Genomic DNA, 24,524 nt, shown 5'->3' on the forward strand with positions numbered 1-24,524 from the left:
TGCTTTGGGAGGAGCTTTAGCTCACCCGGGATCCCTACCCCTTGTAGCATCTACTGTAGCCTTGACTTGGGGTTCAGATGCAATGTGAATGGTGGTAACTTTGGGACAGTGGGAGAAGGGAGGAAAGAGGAGGGGGTCAGGCATAAAGAGTAAGTCCTTCTTGATTTATTTCTTCCCTGAGCCTAAGCAGGAGCCCTCCCTCAAGACAAACCAGAGACTGAATGGGATACTGGAAATTGTACTGGATGGACCCCACACCCAGCACACCTCCTTGTTCTCAGCAGAGAGTCCTGGGACTATGAGTGTACACTATTGCTCACACTGTCACACATGGGTGTTTTGTCAGTTGGTTTTACTTATTTTTTTTTCCTTTGTTACTGTGCAGAATTCAATTGTGGGGGAGTATACGGGTGAATGACTGACATTTTTATAAAAAGGGAAAATATATATGTATATATGTTATGTGTATATATATATATATATATACACACACATACAGTTTATGTGTGTATGTATGTATATCTGCATATAAAAAGACAAAAATACTATCAAACTAAGAGCCAGGAAACCTGAGTTCTAATCCTGGGTCTTCCTCCAAGTGTAGCCTGGACAAGTCACTTAATTCTGAGCCTCAGCCTTCTCTGGTGATAAAGGATGAAGTCAGATCAGGTGACCTCTATGGTTTCTTCTAGTTTTCATGTTCTGCAGCTGTATGGAGGCCTAGAGGAGGTGGGAAGACCTGTAGGTATGTGTGGATTAACAACAGCTCCCATTATGGGAACTAATCTCTGATCAAATAAAGAGTTTAGTAGAAAGAACTTGAGGTTAGAAGGAAATAATTAAACTCCTGCCTGGCTCTGTGACCTTTGTAAAAGTCACTCAACTTGTATGGGGTCCCAATTTTCTCATCTATGACACGGAGTAAACAATCCCTGTCTAACCTCCCTCTCAGAGATATTGTAAGAACTTAGTAAAAGAGTGCTTTGGAGGAAAGGCCAAAGGTTCACGTGGAGTATGTGGCTGATGAAAAGACAGGCCCTGCCATAGATGGAGGTCCTGAGAAAGGCCTTTCATGCCCTGAACACTCCAATGGACTCCATTACTGCCCTGAATTTGGGAACAGATCATTTCTCCATTGTAGGATGCCATGTGCCCAGAGGTTTCAAAGCCAGTGTTAATTCTCAACTGCCGGTTAAGACACTTAATGAACTAATCCTGGTGATGCTATAGCCTGCTCCCCATGGCACTCTAGGTCCATGTTTTCTAAACACTAGTCTTTAGACAGACTCCCCCCTCCCATTCTGCAAGCCTTTATTACCAAGTGGCTTTACTTCTTAAAACACATAAGCTTTAAAAACTGGCTCCTTATCTTCCTCCTTCTCTCCATCTTGTTCCTCGCACTCCTTCTTCTCTAGCTCATGGCTTCCACTCCCTTGAGAAGTCCCAGTGCTAAAGCTTTAGAGCGAAGGGAGGGTAGTTTGAGGGGGAAAAACACTTAAAGATTTTATCAGGCTATAATATGGTTTGGGTTGGGAAACCCTGCCCTAAGTTTCTGAAGGTTCTCTCATAAAGTGGGAAGGAGTTGAATGTGAAAATGTGAGCTAGAGTAGATACAGAGGGTGTCCCAAATGTCTCAGTGCTATTTTAAGCTAATGTCTGTGCATGTGGGTATTTCTGCATACTGAAGTCAGATGACTTCAGGCTTATCTGGATTGTTATCTCTTCTTCTATTAGTATCCTGAGAACTACAAACTTTCCACACCCTCCTGTCTAGGATAAACCCCAAATTCCTTAACCTGGCATTCATGATTCTTAATGTACAGTTGGGTGCCAAGCTCCTTCTCCAGTCTAATTTGCTACTATCCCCTATTCCAACTTTCCACTTTTAGCCAGTCTGTTCTCCCCTCTGGACCTTGGCTAGAATGACATTCTGTTTTTTTTGGTTTGGTTTTGTCTAAATACTATCTTTCTTGTAATCTAGCTCAAGCTTGATCATGAGGTCTTCCCTTAATACTCCTCCCCCATACCTAGTTTCACTGCTAACCCATTTCCCTCCCCACTCCTATAAAATTTACTGTTAATCCCATCCCTTAATGTTATACTGTACTCTTCATGCCTGCATGCATACCCTGTTTCCTCATTGAGATTATAAACTCATGTTGGATGCTCCCTTGAACCCCATATGGGGCCTAGAACAGTGTTGAACCCTACTCAAGCCTGTGTAGTGGAAGGAGCACTGAACCTGAAGGTAGAAGTCCTGGGTTCGAGTTCTGACTGTTCTACTTAACTAATAAGATATTTTGTTGTATTGTTGTATTTTTGTTCAGTCACGTCTGACTCTTCATGACCTTATTTGGGTTTTTCTTGGCAAAGGGACTGGAGTACTTTGCCATCTCCAGCTCATTTTACAGATGAGGAACTGAATTAAACAGGGTTAAGTGACTCGGCCAGGGTCACACAGCTAGTAAGGGTCTAAAGCCAGATTTGAACTCACGAAGATGAGTCTTCCTGACGCCAGGCCCAGCGCTCTACCCACTGCGCCACGTAGCTGCCCATCAGACACTTTGGAGCGAGTCTTTGAACCCCATTTTCCTCATCTGTAAAGTGAGAATCTTAACACTTGTGGTACCTACCTCACCGGGCTATCGGGAGGACGAAATTGAGTCATGTGTGTGAAGCATTTTGTAAATGTAAAGGGCAGCGGGTGGTGCAGCGAAGAAAGTGCTGGGCCTGGAATCAGGAAGACCCAAGTCAAAAATCCACCCTCAGATTCCCAGCTGTGCGGCCCTCATCAAGCAGCCTAGCCTCTGTTAGCCTGTCTCTTCAACTGTGAAATGGGAACCATAATAGAACCTAAATGGAAGGGTTTTGTGAGGACCGAAAGAGATGATAATAATAAAAAGCACTTGGCACAGTGCCCAGCACACAGTAGGTGCTATATAACATTCCCATTCTCCGTATCAAAATGAATGGAAGGGAGAAGAGAATGAGCAGTATTAATTAATTAATAGAGCCTACTAGGTGCCAGGCACTGTAATAAGCGCTTTAAAAATATTATCTCACTTGTGTCTATTATTGTTATTATTTATTAAAGTTTTATTAAAGGGATGGTTGATGAGGTTTAGTTATGTTAATACTTTTCTCCACCTCAGCTCAGTATTTAAGAGTGAAAACCTTGTTCCTGCTCTGGCCTTCATTCATCTCAGGGAGCTCCTAGAAAGAGAATTCATAGGGATTCACTACCTCCAACTTAGGACTGGTCTTAGACCCATAGAGCACAGATCTAAAGCCACGAGAGACCTCAAGGTCTACAGAGGCCAACACCTCTAATTCTGCTGATGAGGAGATAGACTCAGAGAAGTGATGACATCATCTAACACATACACAGCACCTACTATGTGCCAGGCACTGTGCTAATCGCTTCCCAAATATTATCTCATTTGATCCTCACAACAACTGTGGAAGGAAGATCTTATTATCCCCATTTCATACACGAGGAAACTGAGGCAAAGAGTAGGTAAAATGACTTGCCCATGGTCACACGGCTAGTAAATATCTGAGACGGGATCTGAACCTGGGTCTTCCTGACTCTAGGCCCAGCATTTTTTATGTATACATACACATACATGTATGTATATGTATGTGTATTATATGTGTGTATGTATACATATATGCATGCATGTATATAGACAAATACATACGCATGTACAAAAATACATATATGCATATACATATATACATATACCTTTATACCTATATATACACATACATACATATATACATATACATACATATATACATATACATACATACATACATACATACATACATACATATACAAATATGTGTGTATGAAGGTATGTATTTAAAATTCAAGTCTTTTGATTTCAAGTCCAAGGTGCTTTTCATTATGCCACACTGCTGCCCTAGCTTGTAGATTTAGAGATGGAAGGGAGCTTTGAGGTCATCTCGTCCAACACCCTTACTTTAGAGACTTTCCCAAGGTCATGCAACAAAGAAAGTAGAATTCAAACCCAGCCCTTTCACAGGTGTGACCTCAGCCTAATTTAACTTCTTTCATTTCTATCATATGTAAAATAAAGAGATGGGACAAGATGGCCTTAGAGGCTCCTCCCAACTCTTAATGGATGATTCCAGGCTCCACATTTGTCTACTGTACAAGCCATTGCCTCTCTGACAACTCGTGATTTTGAAAGCTCTGCCAGGGTGGAGAAGGCCTCAGGACAGATCTGTCTTGATTTCATGCAGAACCAATGGGTCCAGCTAGCTAGTGCCATGTATACCTTCCTCAGTGTGTGCTCTAACTGCAGGGTTCTAATGGTGGTGGGTCATCAAAGTGTCATGAAAGAAAAATGATGTGGGCTGCTGCTGATGCACCTGGCTTCATAGAGACAAAGAAAAGCATCCTTGGTTGAGTTTATGACTGTGGAACCCTTGGGGGAAATGAAATCTCCCACTGGCTTTGGCAGAGGCTGCAAAAAGGTGAATTTTCAAGGGGGTTTAGGAGGCGGCCAACTCCTATGAAGACTGTACTTAGTCAGGAAACAGACTAAGAGCTATGGGAAAAGGGAAGAGCAATTTCTTGTAGGAGTTTACTGAGAAAGAAGGGTTGAGATGGAGATAAGATAAGGGTGGGAGGGCTGCCAGGGAGATGAAGACCTCATGGGTCTTGCCCATCTCTATTATTAGTGATCTAAGATCTGGCATTTCAAAAGTCAAATACAGGAAGTCTGAAGTAGTGATAGTGGGAAGGCAGGAGAGATGGGAGGAAAGCAACAGGTTTCACTGAGTGAGCAAATCCACCATGTGAAAATTGTGTTTTTGCCTAACGGATAATGAAGGCATGATTTTTCACTTGACAAAGGGAATAACCAGAGTGTTCCTTTTAAGCCCTTGTGAAGTGATAGCACTGTATAATGGTATGGGTGCTGGCCTAGCAGTGAAGGGATGCCATGGGTTCGAATCCTACATCTGTCACTAATCATGTGACCATGAGTGAGCCATTTAATTTCTGTGAGCCTCATCATGAAGCATTGCCCTAACAATATCTCTAGTATTTACCTCGAAAGACAGTTGTGAAGATCCAACAAGAAAATATATGGAGAGTATTTTTGCAAATATTAGTGTTAAGTAAATTTCAGCTTTTAATATATGATTAGGTTTATAAAAATGCCACTCACATAGATTCCCTGGAGTGGGTGGTAGTGGTAGTAGCAAATAATAATATCTAAGGTTTAAAATGTTAAGGCTTTAAAACCATTGCCCTCACTCTGGTCCTATGTGGTTAATAGAGTAAATATTATATTATTCATGTTTTATAGATAAAGAAACTGAGTCTTAGGTTAAAAGACATGACTAGTGTCAGACCTGGATAGGAGCCCGGTACCTTTAATCTATGTCAAGTCCTCTCTCTTTTTTTCTTTTTTTTTCCTTTTTGGAGGGGGGAGGGCCAGGCAATTGGGGTTAAGTGACTTTTTCAAGGTCACACAGCTAGTAAGTGTGTCAAGTGTCTGAGGCCGGATTTGAACTCAGGTCCTCCTGACTCCAGGACCAGTGCTCTACCACCTACCTGGCCCTAAGTCCTCTTTCAATAGACCACGTCTCTGTGTCTGCAGTGGCTATCTCCCATACTAGGAAAGCCCTCCCTTCTCCCTTCTACCACTTAGAATTCCTTGTTTCCTTCAAGATTCAGCTCCAATGCCATCTTCTGCAGGAGGCCATTCCCAGTCTCTACATCTGATAAAACTTTCCTCCTCTAAGGTTACCTTCCATATATTCTGTATATATCTTGTATGTGCCTAATTATTTACATGTAGTCTATCCCACTAGAATGTAAGCTCTTTGAAGGCAAGGTCTATTTTTGCCTTTCTTTGTGTCCCTAGCACTTTACACAGCTTAGTAGGAAGTATTTAAGAAATGTTTGTAGATTGGCTGATTGGGTAAACTGAGGCACAGAGTTCTTTAGGGCTGGCTGGTTCTCTCTGAAGAGACTATCTAAACACAATTGGCATGTCGAGGAGAATTCCTCTCCTTGAAGTGAATTCCCTGGCTCTACAAGAGTAGATATGAGGTTTGGACAGATCATTCAGAGTCTCAGAGCTCCTTGAACCTTTCAGAGGCTCACCATGCCAACTGGCATGGGCCTGATGGCTCCAAGCCTTCAGGAAAAAAGGCAAGCCAGAGCCTTGCCAAAGTTGGGAAGTGCCTCTCCTTGCCCTCCCACTCTTCTTCCTTGTCAACTTCATTAACTCTCCAATGCGACAGAAGGGATGGGAAATCTTTGCTACCCGGGGCTTCTCCATTAGGGTTGCTGGCTTCTTGAGAAGAGCAGGACAGCTGGGGTGGGGTGGGGGGGGACCTAGAGCCCTTGCCTATAAACAGAGCTTACACCAGCAGCAACCATACCCATCCTTCCATCAGACATCTGAGTTTTAAAAGACAGAAACACCAGGAGAGTGGTGGGAGGGTGGGGGTGGGGAAAAGAGCCAAAACAAAGAGAAAGGGAAGGGAGAGAAAGCCTAAGATATATATATACATACATATATATATATATATATGTATGTATATATATATATGTATGTACGTATGTATGTATGTATACAAGGACAACAATAGCATGTATAGAGGGCTTTAAGGTTTGCAAAGCACTTTGCCTGTTACCACATTTGATCTTCACATCAACCCTATGAGTTTAAGTGTCGCTATTCCACCCATTTTACAGCTAAGGAAAATAAGATTAGGTGACTTGCACTAGAGTCCCAGATGTAGTAAGTGTCTGAGTCAGGATTAGAACTCAAGCCTTCCTGACTCCAAGTCCAGTACTCTATTGGTGGCTCAGAAAACAGGGCACTGGAGTTGGAGTCAGGAAGACGTGGGTTTGAATCCTGGCTCGGACATTTGCTAGTATGTGACACGGAGAAAGTCACCTAACCTTTCTCATCCTCTGAATCTTTGTCTGTAAAATAGGGAGGTTGGACTCAAGGACCTCTATCAGCTCTATGAAGAGAGGGAGGGGGGAAAGACAGAAACAAAGGAGAGCAAGGAAGGTAGAAAGAGAGAAGGCAGGAGAGGGCTCTCTGGAACAGCATGTACTCTTACTTAGAAGTGTGTAAGTGTGTGGGGGTGTGGAAATTAAAGCCAACAAAAGAGAAGCCAGAGCTGTTCTTATTTCTCCTCACTTACCCTCCTCTTCACTCACCCATCACCATCTCAAGTATTGTTTCGAACAAATCCAGACCATTCGAGGAGCACAGATCCGGTCCAGGGAGCCCAGTCCTTCAATGTCCACTATTGGACTCTACCCCGGCAAATCCCTCTTTGTGGAAGTGTGAGGGTTGTGGGGCATGGGAATAGTTAAGGAGTGGGGAGGGCCCACAGAAAAATACAGGCTGGTACATTTTTAAAACTACCTGCATGGCTGCTTTAAACCCAGGAGACCCAACTCTGGCTCGGAATGAAAGGCCATTAGGATAAAAAGATAATGGTGTCTTTCTTCCTGACAAGCGCTAATGATGTAGTAAGCCCTCATTGAAATGTAAGAGCTGAATCCAGGGGCCAGAAGCATCTTCCTTACTTGGGAGCACTTTGCCGACCTGAAAAGGGGGCATTAAAAAGATGCCCAGAAGCTTTACAATGCGGGATAAAGATATTAGTTCCTTTTATTCCCTCGATTCATCTGGCTTAATATTTTAGATGTATTGACTTTACAAAGTACAGTAGCTGGATCCACCATATGTGCAGCCCAAGTTGCTCTAGGGAAAGGAAATTTACATCTGCTAATGACCACCAACCATGATGGGTCAATCTGTTTGCTCAGCCCAGCACAGAGGAGCTGGGAAGGGATGGGAAGAGGGAATGAGAAGATGGCTTCAGAGCATGGGCGACCCAAATGGGCAGAAAGCTGGCTCCTATCTAAATCTCCAACACCACCCCCTCACTCCCCAAGAGCAAAACAATCCTCCAAACCAGGCTGACGTTTCTGACCTCATTTGGAATATGCTCATTTATGTTGGGTGGTTGCGGTGGGAGAAGTATCCTAATGGCTTAGTACAGTGCCTGGCGAATAATAATAATAATTTCTTATTTATAAAAATTAATATATTTTCTAAAAATAAAACATTATAAGAAATAACAAACAATTGCTAATTGATTGACTGATGCCAAGGGAGGCCACGTGATCAAGTGGAAAGAGTTCTGGGATTAAAGTCAGAGGCCTGAGATTGAAGTCCCAGCTCTGACACTTGCTACCTGTGTGACCTCAAGCAAATGTCTTCACAGATGTCTTCACCTCTCTGGTCCTCAGCTTCCTCATCTTTAAATGAAGGATTTGGATTAAGTCAGTGGTGTCAAACTCAAACAGAAAAAATACTTGTAGGCTACAGATTGAGTTAGAAAATTACAAATGAACATTATCTATGTTGTGTTTTTATTTATTTTGTTAAACATTTCCCAATTACATTTCAATAGGCTGCACTAGGGAGCAAGCAGCCAGCAGGATCTGGACTAGATAAGGTCCTTCGCAGCTTGAATTCTATGATCCTGCACCCATTATTTTGTGGGCTATGCTGTGGATGAATGAGAACCTGAAGGGCCATTTGCTCAGAATATTATCACATGATGCTAAACATGTGAAATAGGGAAACAATTTTTGTCCATAAGGCTTGCCAAAGGCTAGAATGGGTGGCTGAGGGAGGAGGTGCAATCTTCTTCCTTGTAAGGCTTGGCACGTAGGCGGGACCCTCATCTGACTGGGCTGGTAGAGGCTGGTCTTGTACATCAGTTTATAACAATGCCTCCTTTTGTTCCAAATCAGAAGCTATTTATTTTCAGTGATGGACTGTACAGCAAACAGGAAGGTTATCTTGTCAAGCTGTCCCCTAGCAGCATTGCAAAAGGCCAGGGAGCAGCATCATTTTATAAGCCTCCCTTCCCTAAGACATACCCTGCCCCTAAAAAAAAGAAAAATCAAATATTCATCGAGTTAGTGCCTTGAAAGCAAGGACCTTGTGTCTATGTCTTTGGCATTCATCCACGGGTCCTTTGTAGTTGCTGACGTATACAAATGCTAGGCAGGGATGGGGATAGGTGGGCGAGTGAATGAAAGAATGATGTGCAGCCTTCTCTGGGTCTTAATTTGCTATAGTACTAGCAACAAAACCAGACACTACATTTATAACTCCAGGGAGCTTTGGGTTCCCAGTGTTCTCTAATGAGGGGACCTCTGGGCCTCCCCCCACCAGTTCATATACAGGGTACACAGAAGAGATACTAAGGTGGCCCCAGCAGGGAGGAGGGGCAGCCCCGGCACACTGTACGTACTGGTTTCTGCCGTCTCGTACTCGCTATCCCTCAGCAGCTCGAAGATGTCTACCTCCACCTTGGCCTTCCCCACCCGCTCAGGAGCCCGATTGATGCGGTTCTTGGCCAGGGTGATGGACAGCCTCTCACCTCGATTGCACTCCATCGGGTCGTCCAGGATTGCGGCTATGGGGAAGCAACCACAGGAGAGAACAGACTTAGGCTTCCTAGAGATCACCAACCCCAAACCCCTTGTTTTATAAAGGACAGTGACTTCCACAGGATTTGCTTTGGGGCTTTGATTCCAACCGCTATGCCATGTTATCTCTGCAGGTGGGAAACAGCCTGGTGCTTTGCTGCTCACTCTTCCTCCTCTTGATTTATAAAACCCACCCCATCTTCAAAACCGCCTCAAGATTAAGGTCTTCTGAGAGGCCACGGTACAAGTCTAATAACAAGAATGGTCAGCCTATGCTGCTTTTACATTCTTCTGGGTCCTTGTCCCCTGGCAGATGGGAAACTCCTCCAGGGAAGAGAATCTATTTTCTAACATCCTCATTATCATAATCAACATCAAAGCCTTTAGTAAAGGTCTGCTTATCTTCAGCACCCACCAGAGGATGAAACAAAGAGAACTGCCCAGATCTGGCTCCTATCTGGCATACTGTCTCAGACAAACCCACTGATACGGGCCTCTGTACACAGAACATACGGGCATCATATAAGCACCAAACTATCTCATTAACAGATGACGGAACATTTATATCACAAAAGTCTTAGGGCAAAGAGAGAATAAGGGTCAAAGCTGGTTGTCTAAGGGGATCAGGATGGGGGAAGGGTGTGTGTGAAATATTTGGGACTTTGACTGAGGGTGTGGTGGGGAGGCAGCCACCAATTCTCCTAAAATCATTGAATTCTGAAGTTGAGGAGGGACGTCAGAGGTCATCTTGGTCAATTTTACCTGAACAGGGATGCCTTCTATAGTGTCCCTGAGAAATGGTCATGTAGTCTCCATTTTGGAGAAGATCGTTGTATTTGGGGTCAGGAAGACCCGATTTAAAATCCTGCCTTTGGACACTTAAAAGTTGTGTGACCCTGGGCCAGTCACTAAAGCTGTCTCAGTCTTAGTTTCCTCAACTTTAAAAGGATTAAATAATTAGCACCTACTTCCCAGGATTGCTGCAAGCATCAAATGAGATAGCATCCATCAAGGGCTTTGCAAACCTTGAAGGACTATATACACACTAGCTATATCACCATGGCCATCATCACTGTGGCTATCATGTCAGCCCATTCTGCTTTGGGACAGCTCTCATCGTTAGGAAGTTTTTAAACTTGACATCAAACCTAAATCTGCCTCTTTACAGCTTCCATCCCTTGCTTCTAATTCTGCCCGTTAGGGCCAAGAGGAACAAGTCTAATCCCTCTCTCACTTGACAGCCCCTAAAATCCTTACAGGCTGTTATCATGTCCACCCTAAGTTTTCTCTAGGCCAAAAACACCCTCCTTTTCTTCAAGAAATTTTTTTTTCATCCCTTTCTTCTAACACAAGATTCTACATGCAGTGGGGCGTTTAGAAAGTACGTCTTGACTGACTGATGTCCACAGTTCCCCCAGGGCCCTACCAACTCTCTATCCTGCTTTCCTTTCTGGTTCGGCCGGTGATTAATTCCATCCTTGGAATTGCAGTGACTGTTGGCCTCAATAAATGTTTCGATCACTATAATTACAATCCTAACAGAAATATGGGTCCTAGGGCTACAGAAATCAAAGCAGAAGGGGCCTTTTGGGTTCCCTCTGGGGAATATGAGGAGATCAGTTCCTTAATAAGGTAGTTACCAACCAGTACACTCACTTCTCAACAGGTCCCTGGAGACAGACCAGAGGGTTGAGCAAAGACAGCAGTATGTCTGAGCACAGCGAACACGCAGCTTGATATGCAACCCGGTGTTCAAGCATAATCCTACGGTCCCACAGGGCTGCCATGCAGGCCAGGGGCACAATGCTCCCAGCTCCCAGACATTGTCTAATAAGGAGCATTCTGGTCTGGCACAATTCTCCCTCATCTCCTCTCGCTGCTGAGGGGAGGAGCCAACAGACTGTGGTGAGACTAGAAGAACCAGGAACTGCCCTTCTAAGTAATGCCAGGGTAGTAAGGATACCCTTGGGTACCAGGTTTGGTCCTAACCTACAGAGAGATTTTAATTAACTCTTTCAGTGGGCTGATTGAATGATGATGACCTTAGTTCATGAGGCAGTTTCCTCTCTCTTCATCTCATGTCTGAGAATCATGGGGTCATAGCATTCATGGATTTATTTATTTACTATTTATGTCTCATGCTAGTTCTAATATCCACCACCTCCAGGAAAACATGGTTATCCAACCCTTCCTGAATACCACCTGTGATAAGGAACTCCTCACTACCTCATACTATTTTTGGATGGTTGTGACTTTTCAAGAAAGTCTTTCCTTGTGCTAAGCTGAAAGTTGCTTCCCTATAACTTCCACTCATCAGTTCAAGCTCTCACTCTCTATCCACAAAGATTGGCCCAGAACAAGTCTAATCTTTTATAATGGATTTTTATTCATGGACTCAAAGAGCTTTCATGTCTATTCTCCTTAGGTCTCCTCCATATCCTGGGGAAACTTACAAAGTAGAAGGGGAGATACTGAGGATGCTAGAGAGAACTGAGGAGAAATATGGAAGCAGGGTGGATATGGGAACAGATGGGACCTCAAGCATGACTGGAGGGGAGGACAGACACTGCCTTTGAGAGTGGTGGGAAGGATGAGAGGCTAAGTTTGGAGGGAGAGAGAGAGAAAGAGAAATATTAAGAAGTAGAGGGGGGAACTATGAGGGAGTTCACCCCCAAATGGCTTCAGTCTCCTCAGTAAAGTAGAAAGCAGGATTATCTGTTCAAGGCAATTCATAGAATCACAGAATCTCAAATTTGGGGGGTAGAGGGACCTTAGAGGTCATAAAATCCAGTCTACACTTACTCATTCCTCTAAAACTTCTCCATAAAGTACAGTAGTCATCTAACCCCCACCCAAAGACCTCCTGGGATGGGCAGCCCATTACTTGTCAAAGTAGCCTATTCCTCTGGGGGAGTTCTCATTCTTAGGAAGTTTTCCCATACCTACCCCCTCCACCTGGCCTCCAGGACAACTGTAATCTCTCTTCCTATGACATCTCTTTCAATACTTGAAGATAGCATCATGTATCCTACTCTCCTCTCTCTCCTTCTCCCCACCAGTGATTCTCTTCTCCAGGATAAACATTCCCAGTGTCCTTCTGTGGCTTGCTCCCTAGTCCTCTCACTATCCTGGCTACTTTTTCTGTACCCTTTCCAGTCTGTCATTTTTCATCCTAAAGGCCATTGCCAGTCCTCCTGACCTATGTCTTGCCACTGGACTCTGAATGACTCTGGAGGAGAGAGTGAGTCTGGTGACTTTGCACAGCCCTGCCTCACTTAAATCCAATTCACTTGCAAGTCAAGACATCACTTTCCTGATATCACTGGTCGTCTTTGAGAAAGAAAAACAATGATCTTTCATCCTAAAACAACGCATCTAGAACTAAATATAGTATTTCAGATCTGGTCTGACCAGGGCAGGATATAGCAGGATGATCACTTCCCTCTATCTGGACACACTCTCTTACTTTGTGAAACCTAAGATTATATCAGCTTTATTTTTTTAAGGTCCCATGTCATACTGTTCACTCATATTGAGTTTGAAATCCACTATGACCTGCAGATCTTTTTCACATAAACTACTATTAAGCCATGCCTTCTTTATCCTTTACTTGGGTAATGGAGTTTTTTAAAAAATTCAAGTGTAGGGCTTTGCATTTACCACTATTATATTTCAACTTATTATATATAACTTCTCATTTTAGTCTTTTGAGGTTTTTCTGGATCCTGATTCTGTCATTCAGTGTGTTTACTATCTATCCTTCTCAACTTTACCAGGTGAGCTCAAGGAAATCACTTTATTCCTGTGAGTTTTAGTTTTCTCATCTGTAAAATGTGGGAGTTGGATACTACTGTCCCTTCTATCTCTAAAGGTAGAATCCTACAGCCTGTGTCATTTACAAATATGATAAACATATCTTCACCAGAGTTTCTGAAAAAAATGTATTTCACAGAGACAGAGACAGATCCCTGGGGTATTCCACTAGAAAGATCTCTCTAGAAGGTCCACCATGATGGGGGTTAGGATGGGTTAGGACTGATGGCTTGAGCAGAGCATAGGTTTCAGCCTAGGAGTCCAACAAGGTTAACTGATTCACATGAGCATGAAATCTAGGAGCCCACAGCAAATGTCAGAAGTGCCACATCTAACATGTTTATAAAAAGTCTTTTTTTAATTCATCTAGTAATAAGACATAAAAAAAGCCTTGAAAAGCTTTAGCAGAGAGACATGGTCAGATTTTCTGTAACCTGTTCCCATATAGCTACTATTGTATTGTCTACTTCCTACACTGCCAAACTTCTCAAATGTGTGGTATTGTTTTCTATATACTGTCTCCTTAACTCCTTGCAGCCTGGCATCTATCCCTGATTAAAACTATGGTACCCTTCTTGTAAACTTCAAGATGCTTCAGTCAATCCTTACTCTTTTTGACCTGTCTGAGGTCTTGGATATTGGCTTCTTTCTTTCTCACCTCACCCAAGAGTGAAACCATGTGTAGAGAGGGATCTCCTGGCCTCCATGGCTAAGGAGAGTATTGGGCAGGCCATCAGAATTATATGCTCTGTAAACCTTAGGGTAAGTATTTCATTATTGTTCTTCTAGAAGCTTGGCATTTCTGCAAGGGGGCTATGGGTGGATTAGACATTGCAGTCCTAAAGGAAGTCTTGATGCTGTTGGGCAGAACATATAAAACTTTGGTAATCTGCCTTTATAATTTGCTTTAATCAATTGCTGTTAATATTTTGGCTTTTCTTTCCCAGTGACCCCTACAAGACTGCTTAGCCCCAGTGGTTCAGTCAAAATACTTTCATTAATTTTAATTTCCCAACTTTCTATACATTCATTTGTCTGTGTCTACCTCACACTCCCTCCCTCCAGTTGATTTTGCTTCTCTGAGATTATAAAGTGTTTTGCCTTGCTCAACCAAATGAAAAGCTGTGTGCACAGTACTCAGGCTTTCTGAGCCTGTAGTGAGTCTCTCCCTTACAGCAATGAGAAAATCAATAAAGATACATGTCTTCATCAAGCATTTAGCAGAGTACTGGTAGATTATTTCTTTGGAGGTTGATGGGAAGGAATTTGCCAATGGTGCCAATGAGGACGAGGTCCCAAACTTGTCAATAAGGAGCCATGGGTTGCAACCACCAGATGGACCAATATCATCAGAGCTGCCATCAAGGGATCTTTTTTGTTGTCTTGTCTCTTTGTTCAGCAAAGAGTGTTCAAGAGGCAAAAATAAGAATATTACTTGATACAAATCTGAATCCAAGTGAAAAGTCACAGGTTAACAACAGTGTCAATATGTCAATTAGATAAAGTATTCTTACCTTGAACTTGGTAGCCTTGACCACCATGGGTCATTCATTTCCTACTTGTCTGAGCTCCTAGCCCCACAACCTTCTAATTCAGCTTACTGAATCAGGGCTACCATCATGGGTAGTAGAAGACATTTTCTCTCAGAATTCCCCTTGTTTTCTCTGACCATGACATCCCAATTTTCACCACTTCCCTTTTCACCACCTCTATTGCTCTGTCTCTTCCTGCAGCATCTTAACTCTGAGTCTTCCCCAAGGCTCTTTCTTCATCATTCTATTCTTCTCTTTCTCAGCTAAACTGCAGTTTTGTTCGCTTATCATAAATATTTCCACCTCGATATCCCATCATGTCCTCAAACTCAAGTTGTTCAAAACTAAGTCCTTATCTTTCCCCTCAGTTCACCTTCTGGTCTTCCCAATTTGTATCAACAGCAACATTATTGGCTCCATCACTAAAGCTTTGGTCATCTTTGACATTATCTTCCACAGACTAAACTTATGGTGATGAGAGCCCGGGCTAGGGTGATGGCAGTGGGGGATGGAAATAAAAGGACAGAGGTCATAAACATTAGAAAAGAAAAATCACCAGGAGTTGTTGAATGTGTCTTGTATTCCCAATCAGATCTAAACTCCTTGAAAACAGAAATTGACCTATTTCTGAGAAGCAGCATGGTATATTAGAAAATGGATTAGACTTGGAGTAGGGAGATCCTGGGTTCAAATCCTGACTCTGATACTTATTTACTGTGTGAACATAGGCAAACTCATTCATTTATTTGAGCTTCATTTTCCTCAGCTGTAAAACAGGGAAAATAATGCCTGTAGTACCTATCTCACAGGGTTGTTGGAGGCTTAAATGAGAAAATGAGTGTAAGAGGCTTTTTAAACCTTTTCAAAGCCTTATATAAATGTCAACTATTATTATTATTCTGTATCTCCCACCTACTTAGCACTGTAGGTACTCAGTAAATACTTGTCAAATGAATTAAATTAGCTGCGGGTTTGTTGTTTGGCTTTCAGTTTATGTCCAATCCTTCTCCCTTTCTCTTCATCCTTTACATTCCCACAATCATTAAAAAGACATGAATATTAAAGGAAAACATCATAAATAAAGACCATAATTTAATTACCAGTTATACCTCCATTTTAGGTTGCACTAATATTGTTCCTCTCCTAGGAATGTCCTATTCCTCCTCCCTGTTAACCTTGTGAAGAATGCTCTGCATTCCATAAGTCTCCCAATGCTCTTCCAAATTTGTGAAGAGCAGGATTCTGGGCCAGCCCCGTGGTCTAGCTCTGCTGGGAGCCAGACAGGTCAAGGGCTAGAGGATCCTCATTCTCAAGCTGCCAACACATAGGAGCACAGATCCAGGCTGTGAAAGAGAAATGAAAAGCCAAGGGTCCTTGTTTGTCTTCCCTAATGGTAGCTCAGTGACAGTCTGTTTGGTCGAGTTATGGGGCAGAGTAGGAATGAAGGCAGAAGGCAGAGGGGAATGCAAAGAGTGAGGTGACTGCTGAAAGAAAGTTTTAACAGGTCTAATGAAAGCCGGAGGTGGGGAAGAGGGATGAGAATTATGCGGTTTTCTGGAGTCACCTCTAAAGCTAGTTCTAGAAGACACTGAACACAGATCTACTTGGAGGTTGGGAGTATATAAAAATGGCACATTGCCACAATCCATCTGAAATGCAAACCCCAGCACAGATGTCTTCTTCCCAGCACACTCAGTCCCCTGGGGCAACCTACTGTCTTCTGCTCTCACATACTGGCAATCTCAATCTTGTTACCCCACCCCAGGCTGACTGCCCTTCTCCTCAGAGACATGTTTTGTTTGGGTTTTTTTTTTTCCCTCCAGCTAAAGCATCTGGGAGGATGACTACACAAGAGTCCCCACCCCCGGTTTCTCCTAGTGCTAGGGATGCACTCCATATTCCAGAAGAGAAAGAATAAGCCACGCGGCCACCGTGATTTGCAACCCAAGATCTGATTCTCTCCAAAGTGGTAATTAGAATAATTATATAGGAGATATAAGCTAGACATGTTTGGTTGAAACAATCCTCCACCATTCTTTCTGATGATGCAGGGAAGAGAGAGGTAATGATAGATATAAACTGTTTTGAGTTACTTGAAAGAATGTGGCTAGAAATATCTGAAGAACTGTTATTTTGATGGCTTCTGCCTTGGATTCAGCTGCTGTCTTTTCCCAGGAGCTCAAAACACAGGCAACATATCCCTTTATTCAACCTCAAAATCTCTCTGGAAGGGAATAAGAAAAAGGCAGAAAGCTGGAAAACTGGTGCCCAGGGCAGTAAGTGGTTTGCCTACCGTGAGACAGAAACAGGCCCTGGTGGTAAACCTAGGTCTCCTTACTTTCCTTAGGATGCTCTGCCCTCCATACCACACTGTGGCTCTTTCAGCCTAGCTGGAGAAGATCTCATTAGGCCAGACCTAGCCCACAGAATGAACAGGATTGGTCCTTGCCAATAAATCTTTTCTACTAGATTCCCCTTCCCTATAAATTGAATGATTGAAGGGGTGGAGCCATGAATTCCAAAACCTATATTTAACCAGGGAGTGCAGCTCAGACAGTGCATTTCTACCTGCCTGACCTACTCTGGGACTTGTTCTGACTTCTCCACTGTACTCCAGTGTCAAGTACCTTCCCCCTACCTTTTCATAAGCTCCCTGAGGGCAGGAACTCTTTCTTCTCCTGCCCTAATATTTGTATCCCCGGGGCTTAGCACAGTGCCCAAATCTCTGTGACTGCATTCAGGTTTTTCTTGGCACAGATATCAGAGTGGTTCATCATTTACTTCTCCAGTTCATTTTTAATAGATGAAGAATAGATGAGGTAAATAGGGTTAAGTGACTTGCCAAGGGTCACAGAGCTAGAAAGTGTCTGAGGCCATATTTGAACTCAGGAAGATGAGTCTTCCTGATTTCAGGCCCTGCACTCTATCCACTGCACCACCTAGCTCCTCTTCTAGGCAACATAGTAGTTGCTTAATAAATATTTATTAACCATTGACCATGTATATATGTACATATATGTATATATGTAGAATACAAATAAATATTTATTAACATTGGCTGTATATATGTACACATATGTATCTATGTAGAATACAAATAAATATTTACTAGTCATTGACTACAAATATGTACACATATGTATATATGTGGAATACAAACAAATATTTATTAATCACTGACCATATATATGTACACATATGTATATATGTAGAATACAAATAAATATTTATTAACCATTGACTGTATATATGTACACATATGTATATATGTGGAATACAAATAAATATTTATTAGCCATTGACTATGTATATATGTACATATGTGTATATATGTAGAATACAAATAAATATTTATTAACTATTGACCGTATATATGTACACATATGTATATATGTAGAATACAAATAAATATTTATTAACTATTGGCCGTATATATGTACACATATGTATATACGTGGAATACAAACTGTATTGACTGTATTTGTAGAATACAAATAAATATTTATTAACTATTGACTGTATATATGCACCCATATGTATTTATGTAGAATACAAATAAATATTTATTAGCCATTGACTACTACACATATGTACACGTATGTATATTCGTGGAATACAAACAAATATTTATTAACTACTGACCCTATATATGTACACATATGTATATACGTGGAATACAAATAAATATTTATTAACTATTGACTATATGTACGTACACATTGGTACATATGAGGAATACAAATAAATATTTATTAACTATTGACTGTATGTATGAACCCATATGTATATATGTGGAATACAAATAAATATTTATTAACTATTGACTGTATGTATGTACACATATGTACATATGTGGAATACAAACAAATATTTATTAACCATTGACTGCATATATGTACACATATGTACATGTGTGGTATACAAATAAATATTTATTAACTATTGACTATATATACACATATGTATATATACAAATAAATATTTATCAGCCTTTGACTGTATATATGTACACACATGTATATATGTAGAATACAAATAAATATTTATTAACCACTGACCAGATATATGTACACATATGTATATACATGGAATACAAACAAATATTTATTAACCACTGACCATATATGTACACATATGTATATACGTGGAATACAAATAAATATTTAATATTCATTGACTGTATATATGTACACATATGTATATATGTGGAATACAAATATTTATTAACCATTGACTGTATATATGTACACATATGTATATATGTGGAATACAAATAAATATTTATTAGCCATTGACTATGTATATATGTATATTATATATGTAGAATACCAATAAAAGGTAGCTTTTAAATAAATAAATTGATAAATAAATAAAAGATAAGTGCAAGGTAGATGGTGAGGAGGGCACTAGCTATTTTTGGGGGTACTAGGAAAGGTCTAGTTTAAAAGATAGTGCCTGAGCCAAGTCTTGAAGGTTAGAGATTCTATGAGGTGAGGAGGGCATATATCCCAAGCCTGTACAAAGGTATGCGAGTGAGAGACATAGTTCCATGGGTTAGGAAGAGTGAAGTTCAGACTGGCTGGACCATAGAGTACATGATGTATAATGAGGCTGGAAGTATAGGCTTGGGGCTGACTGTGAAAGGTTTTAAAAGGCAAAGGAGTTTTCATTTTGTCTTAGAGGCAATACAGAACCATTGGCATTTACTGAATAGGGGATTAACATGGTCAGCCCTGCACTTAAGGAAAATCACTTTTAGCAGCACTTTGGAGGATGAATTGGAATGGAGAGAGACCTGAGGCAGAGAGACCAATTAGGTGGTGATTGCACCAGCTCAGGTGATAAGTGATCAGGACCTGAGCTTAAGTGGTGGCCATATGAGTGCAGAGTAGGAGTCAGAGAGACGTGGAGATAGAAGTGGCAACATTTGGCAGCTGACTGTATACGTGGGTTTAGGGAGAGTTGCAAGAATAACACTAATGTTAAGATCTTGGGAAGAACGTTTCTGACCTCCACAGAAGTCAGGAAATTTGGCTTTGAGTCCTGTTTTGGACATTGTGAATTTGACATATCTTTAGGAGATCTGGCATATCCACCAACCCCTAGCTCTCCTCCTGAGACATGACAGTAAACACCTGGATAAATTCTAAGGTCCCTTGTTTGAAGAAGGAGGGGTTGAGACTAAGACCCCAACCTCTGATCTTCCTCGGGGAGAAGTCACTTGGTGTTATCATTTGCTCCAACCATGCTGATCCACAATGTAGGATTCCTTAGTCTCACCTCATGATAACCCAGTTCATGAATCTGATGGTAATGAGGTCGATTTTAGCTTTATTTATCATTAGAGCTGGAAGACCAAAAGGGTAATTTAGTGTTTGAAAAGGCAGATTTTAAAACTTTATGTCTGGGGACACATTGCCAAATGCAGTCTAATAACTGCATCATTAAATACAGACTAAAGCCTTTATTTAAATTCACTTTCATCTCATCCCTGTCTATAAAACATGGAGGACTGTACAGAGTAAGTCCTTAATCCTGAAGATGTCTCTGTCTGCTTTTGGTATTTTCTCAAAAAAACCTCTCCTGGTGCCACTGGAAGATCAGTGAATGTCTTCTCTTAGTCCATATCAGGGACTTTGTGTTTCCCTCATTTATTTATTCAACAAATGTCTATAAAGTGCCTACTATGTTTGAGCCACCATGATAGGTTCTGAAGTTACAAAAACCAACACAAGACAATCCCTGCTCCAAAGGAATTTAAATGAAGAGTAGAAATGGAATGGTACAGTAGATAGAGCAAGGAGCTTGGAGTTGGGAAGACCTAAGTTCAAATCTTGCCTCAGATTATTTACTAGCTATGTGACCCTGGACAAGTCATTAACCTCTGTTTGCCTCCATTTTCTAATCTGTAAAATTGGGATAGTAATAGTACCTACCTTTCATGGTTGTTGTGAGGCTAAAATGAAATAATATTTGTGAAGATACTTTACAAAATTTAAACCTCATATAAATGTTAGCTATTATTATAAGAGAAGAATAAAAATGTTACCATTCTCAAGGAGCTACCAAAGATAGATGCCTAACTGGCCCTTGGGGCAATGCCACTCTAATGGGAACCTTCCTGTAGAAGCAGCCAATTTTGGGATCCAGGGAGAGAGGAAGAGAGTTCTAATCCTTCCTACCAAAGGGCCAGTGGTGGGGAAGGATACCTTTAATTCCAACTTGTGCTGAGCGGGGGGCCCAAGAGCCCTTCATCCAGCTCCTGGCACATGCCTGCATCTCTTCCCTCCCTCCTCCTTGCTCTCTGACCCACATTTGTACCATAAGCACGGTGGGGACTCCAGCAAAGTGACATATTTTATGGCTTCTCTCTTGCTTAATTCATGAACTAAGCAGATTCTAATGAAGCCTCATCTTAGGAACAATAACAGGGAACAGATGTTGTGGGACAGGTTTATCTACGGCTGCAACAACACTTGGAGGCTGACCTTTTGCAGTCAAGTTTATTGTGTGTCATTAACTCTCTCAAGGATGCCTGCGGTATCCAAACCCTTGATCAAAGTTTTTGGAGATGCAATGGGGAGTGAGGATGGGCCAGAGGGCACCAGGACTGTCCTGTGGGAAGTCTGCCTGTGATTTAAAGTATGGCACCCATGGGCAGCTAGGTGGCACAGTGCCAGGATAGAGTGCCAGACCTGGAGTCAGGAATCCTCATCTTCCTGAGTTTAAATCCAGCCTCAGACACTAGTTGTCAGACCCTGGGCAAGTCACTTAACCCTGTTTACTTCAGTTTCCTCATCTGTAAAATGATCTGGAGAAGGAAATGGAAAAAAAACATTCCGCTATCTCTGCCTAGAAAACCCCAAATGGGTTCATGAAGAATCAGAAATGATTGAAAAATTATTGAATAACAACTACCTGGCTCCACTGTCCAAATTGACCTCTCTCGTTGCCTGAAATGCCCTCCACAATATATTTGCTTAGAATAAGGTCATAGGATTTAATGACTAACCTGATTTAGAATATTAGAGTTAGAGCTATACAGAATGTTTGAGGTCACTGGGTACATCTCCCTCATTTTACAGGTAAGAAAAGTTGAGAAATGATGTGACTTTTCCAGAGTCACACAGCTACTGAGTATCTGAGGCAGGATCCAAATCCAGGTATTCCTGACTCCAATCCCAGGGCTGGGCCCACTACTCCAACCCACTTCTCTGTTTTTACACTGTCTTCTCATATATACTGTCAGCCCCCCTGAAAGTAGGGACTATTCCTTAGAGTCACAGAATGATTGATTTAGAGCTTAAAAAGACCTAAGAAATCATCTAGTCCAAACAAGAGGAAATCAGAACCCAGAAAGATGAAGTGGTTTGCTGTGTTGGGTGCTAGCAAATAGGAACTGAGATCTGAACTCGGGTTCTGACTCCATATACCATACTCTTTCCGTGTTGTCCTGTTGCGATATCTCTATTAAGGAGAAAGCTACGTTCTAAATACACCCGTCGTTTGTCAGAACCTTCACCACAAGAGGTAGATATAATATAGGGATGTATCATAGGTCCTCAGACAAGAGGGATTACCATTCAAAGACATTAATAAGCATTAATTTAGTTATGAATTAAAGTCACACATTGCACGAAATCCCATAAACTATGCTTGTGGGAAGCATGGGACAGATGGAGGAAAGAGAAGTGATTCAATTATAGTTAGATGCATGCTAGTTCAGCACAGGCTCTGCAGAGACTGGTGGCAAAAGGACAAAGCACCTCTAGAGCTTCCAGACCTCGGGCAGGCCAACGTCCCTCCCCAGGGGAGCAGGAGGTCAGCTAGGGTTTGCCAACAGAGGCCACAGACCATTACTCTGATGCGAGGGCCAGTCTTTGTGTACTTTTTGGAGCGTAGGGGTGGTGTGCGTTCTACTTTCATTATTACCAGATCATATATGCAATAATTTCTTTTTTAGCCATTTCTCCACAATAGTCCAGGAAAAAGAAATATCAAGTTAGCTAAAGGATTACATAAGAATGTGGGCAGAATATTTCTGCAAGCTTCCTGATTGGCTGCAAATGAGTTAGGGATTATATGATGAACCAATGAGCCAAATCCAGAAGTTCCTAGTTGGGACTATCTGGAAGTAGGTGATGCTCTTGAGGCAGAAGAGAGAGTTGTCTCAGGAGTCCACAAGCGAGAAGATGGCTTTGCCTGGGACAGAATATTGTTGGGCCAAACTAAGCCTGAGGAGTTGTGGCTAATTAGAATAGTCTAAGAAGTTTACTTAGTCTCAAGCCAAGGAGATCTTATTCATATTTCCAGTTACTTTACATGGGTAAATTTATATATGTATATGCATATGTGTATATGTACATGCATATGTATATGAATCACATGCATGTGTGTATATACATGCACGTGTACGTGTATGAGTTATATTCAATTACTTTACATGTATAAACAACATACATATGTGTATGTATTGCATACATGTATATATACATATACATACAAATGTTTGTGTGTGTGTGTGTGTGTGTGTGTGTGTGTGTGTGTGTGTGTTTGGATTTCCCTGAAAGTCTACTACTATAGCTTGGAAAAATATAGAAATGTGGAAATGGGCTATAATAAAAAGAGGAAAGTTAAGCCAAAAACCACCGACCCAAAACCTTGGGGTTATGGGTGGAAGCAACTAAGGCCTGAATGCAGTCAAGCTCTTGGAAAAGTAGTTAAAAGTTAAAGTTCTAGGGTGACAGAGCAAATGGAGGATCTGGGTTGCCCAGAAATTTAAAGGACTCCTTAAGACCCAAGAAACAGGGTGGGATCCTTCACAGGCTCAAGGCATTTCCCTTTCCTCCTCTCAAATCAAATGAATATTCTAAATTAGGCTAACCTCAGAGGTGGTCTTATAGGTGGGCCAAGAGAGTCTTCTAAGACTCCTTGTCTCCCCAAATATTTCTCCACCTTCACAATAGGACCTGAAATTCTTCTTGTAGGAGACAAAGCCTTTCATCTCACAATTAGAGAGTTTGCTTAAAAATGCAAATGCTGGTCAGGTTAAAAGGTAACTGAATCTTAGTGACAGGTGTCAGCCCCTACTCTGATGGGAGTGGTGGCAAAGGGGGTGATATATACAGTTTGATTTTTGCAGAGAATAAGAAAGGGCAGCAGAGGAAAGGACCTTGCATGGACCAGGCTGATTAACAAATGTTTCTTGAATTGAATTGTATGGAATCAAACTGAATGGAATGGAGTTGACCAGAACTGAGGCCTGTCAAAACCCTGGTAACTGAGGATTTTGCCCAGCCTGATTGGAAAAAAAAATGTTATTCCTTTCCCCAAGTTGATCTTTAATGTAGGGAGAGACAGATGGAAACACCGAAATGGAGGTAGATGGGAAAAGCACACTCCCTTGGGCCATTGAAGCCAAAGGTAAGAACTGATTGGGAATTGAGGTTGAGATTTCTGCAGCTGCTGTCCTCTAAATGAATAAGAATTATTCATCCTGTAAAAGACTAGGAAGGAAGGTTAGTAATACAAGCTCTTCTAGCAGAACTAGCCTTCATCTTCAAAGGGGAGAAAATAAGAGCAGAGAGGCCATGTGGTATAATGTTTCAGGGAGACCTGACTTCAAACCCCATCTTAGATACCTACAAGCTATTTAACCCTGG

At 41.7% G+C, this 24,524-nt stretch overlaps 1 protein-coding gene across 1 annotated transcript in view; it reads right to left on the bottom strand.

The window, feature by feature from the left end:
* Positions 1–24,524, bottom strand: part of GRIK4 (glutamate ionotropic receptor kainate type subunit 4) — a 457,202-nt gene that overhangs the window by 296,113 nt on the left and 136,565 nt on the right. The window contains exon 2 of the mRNA XM_036745295.1: positions 9,340–9,504. Coding sequence (XP_036601190.1) covers positions 9,340–9,504 — 165 coding nt within the window. The remainder of the gene's footprint in view (positions 1–9,339; positions 9,505–24,524) is intronic.

Source organism: Trichosurus vulpecula, chromosome 2, assembly GCF_011100635.1.
Source record: "Trichosurus vulpecula isolate mTriVul1 chromosome 2, mTriVul1.pri, whole genome shotgun sequence".
NCBI lineage: Eukaryota > Metazoa > Chordata > Mammalia > Diprotodontia > Phalangeridae > Trichosurus > Trichosurus vulpecula.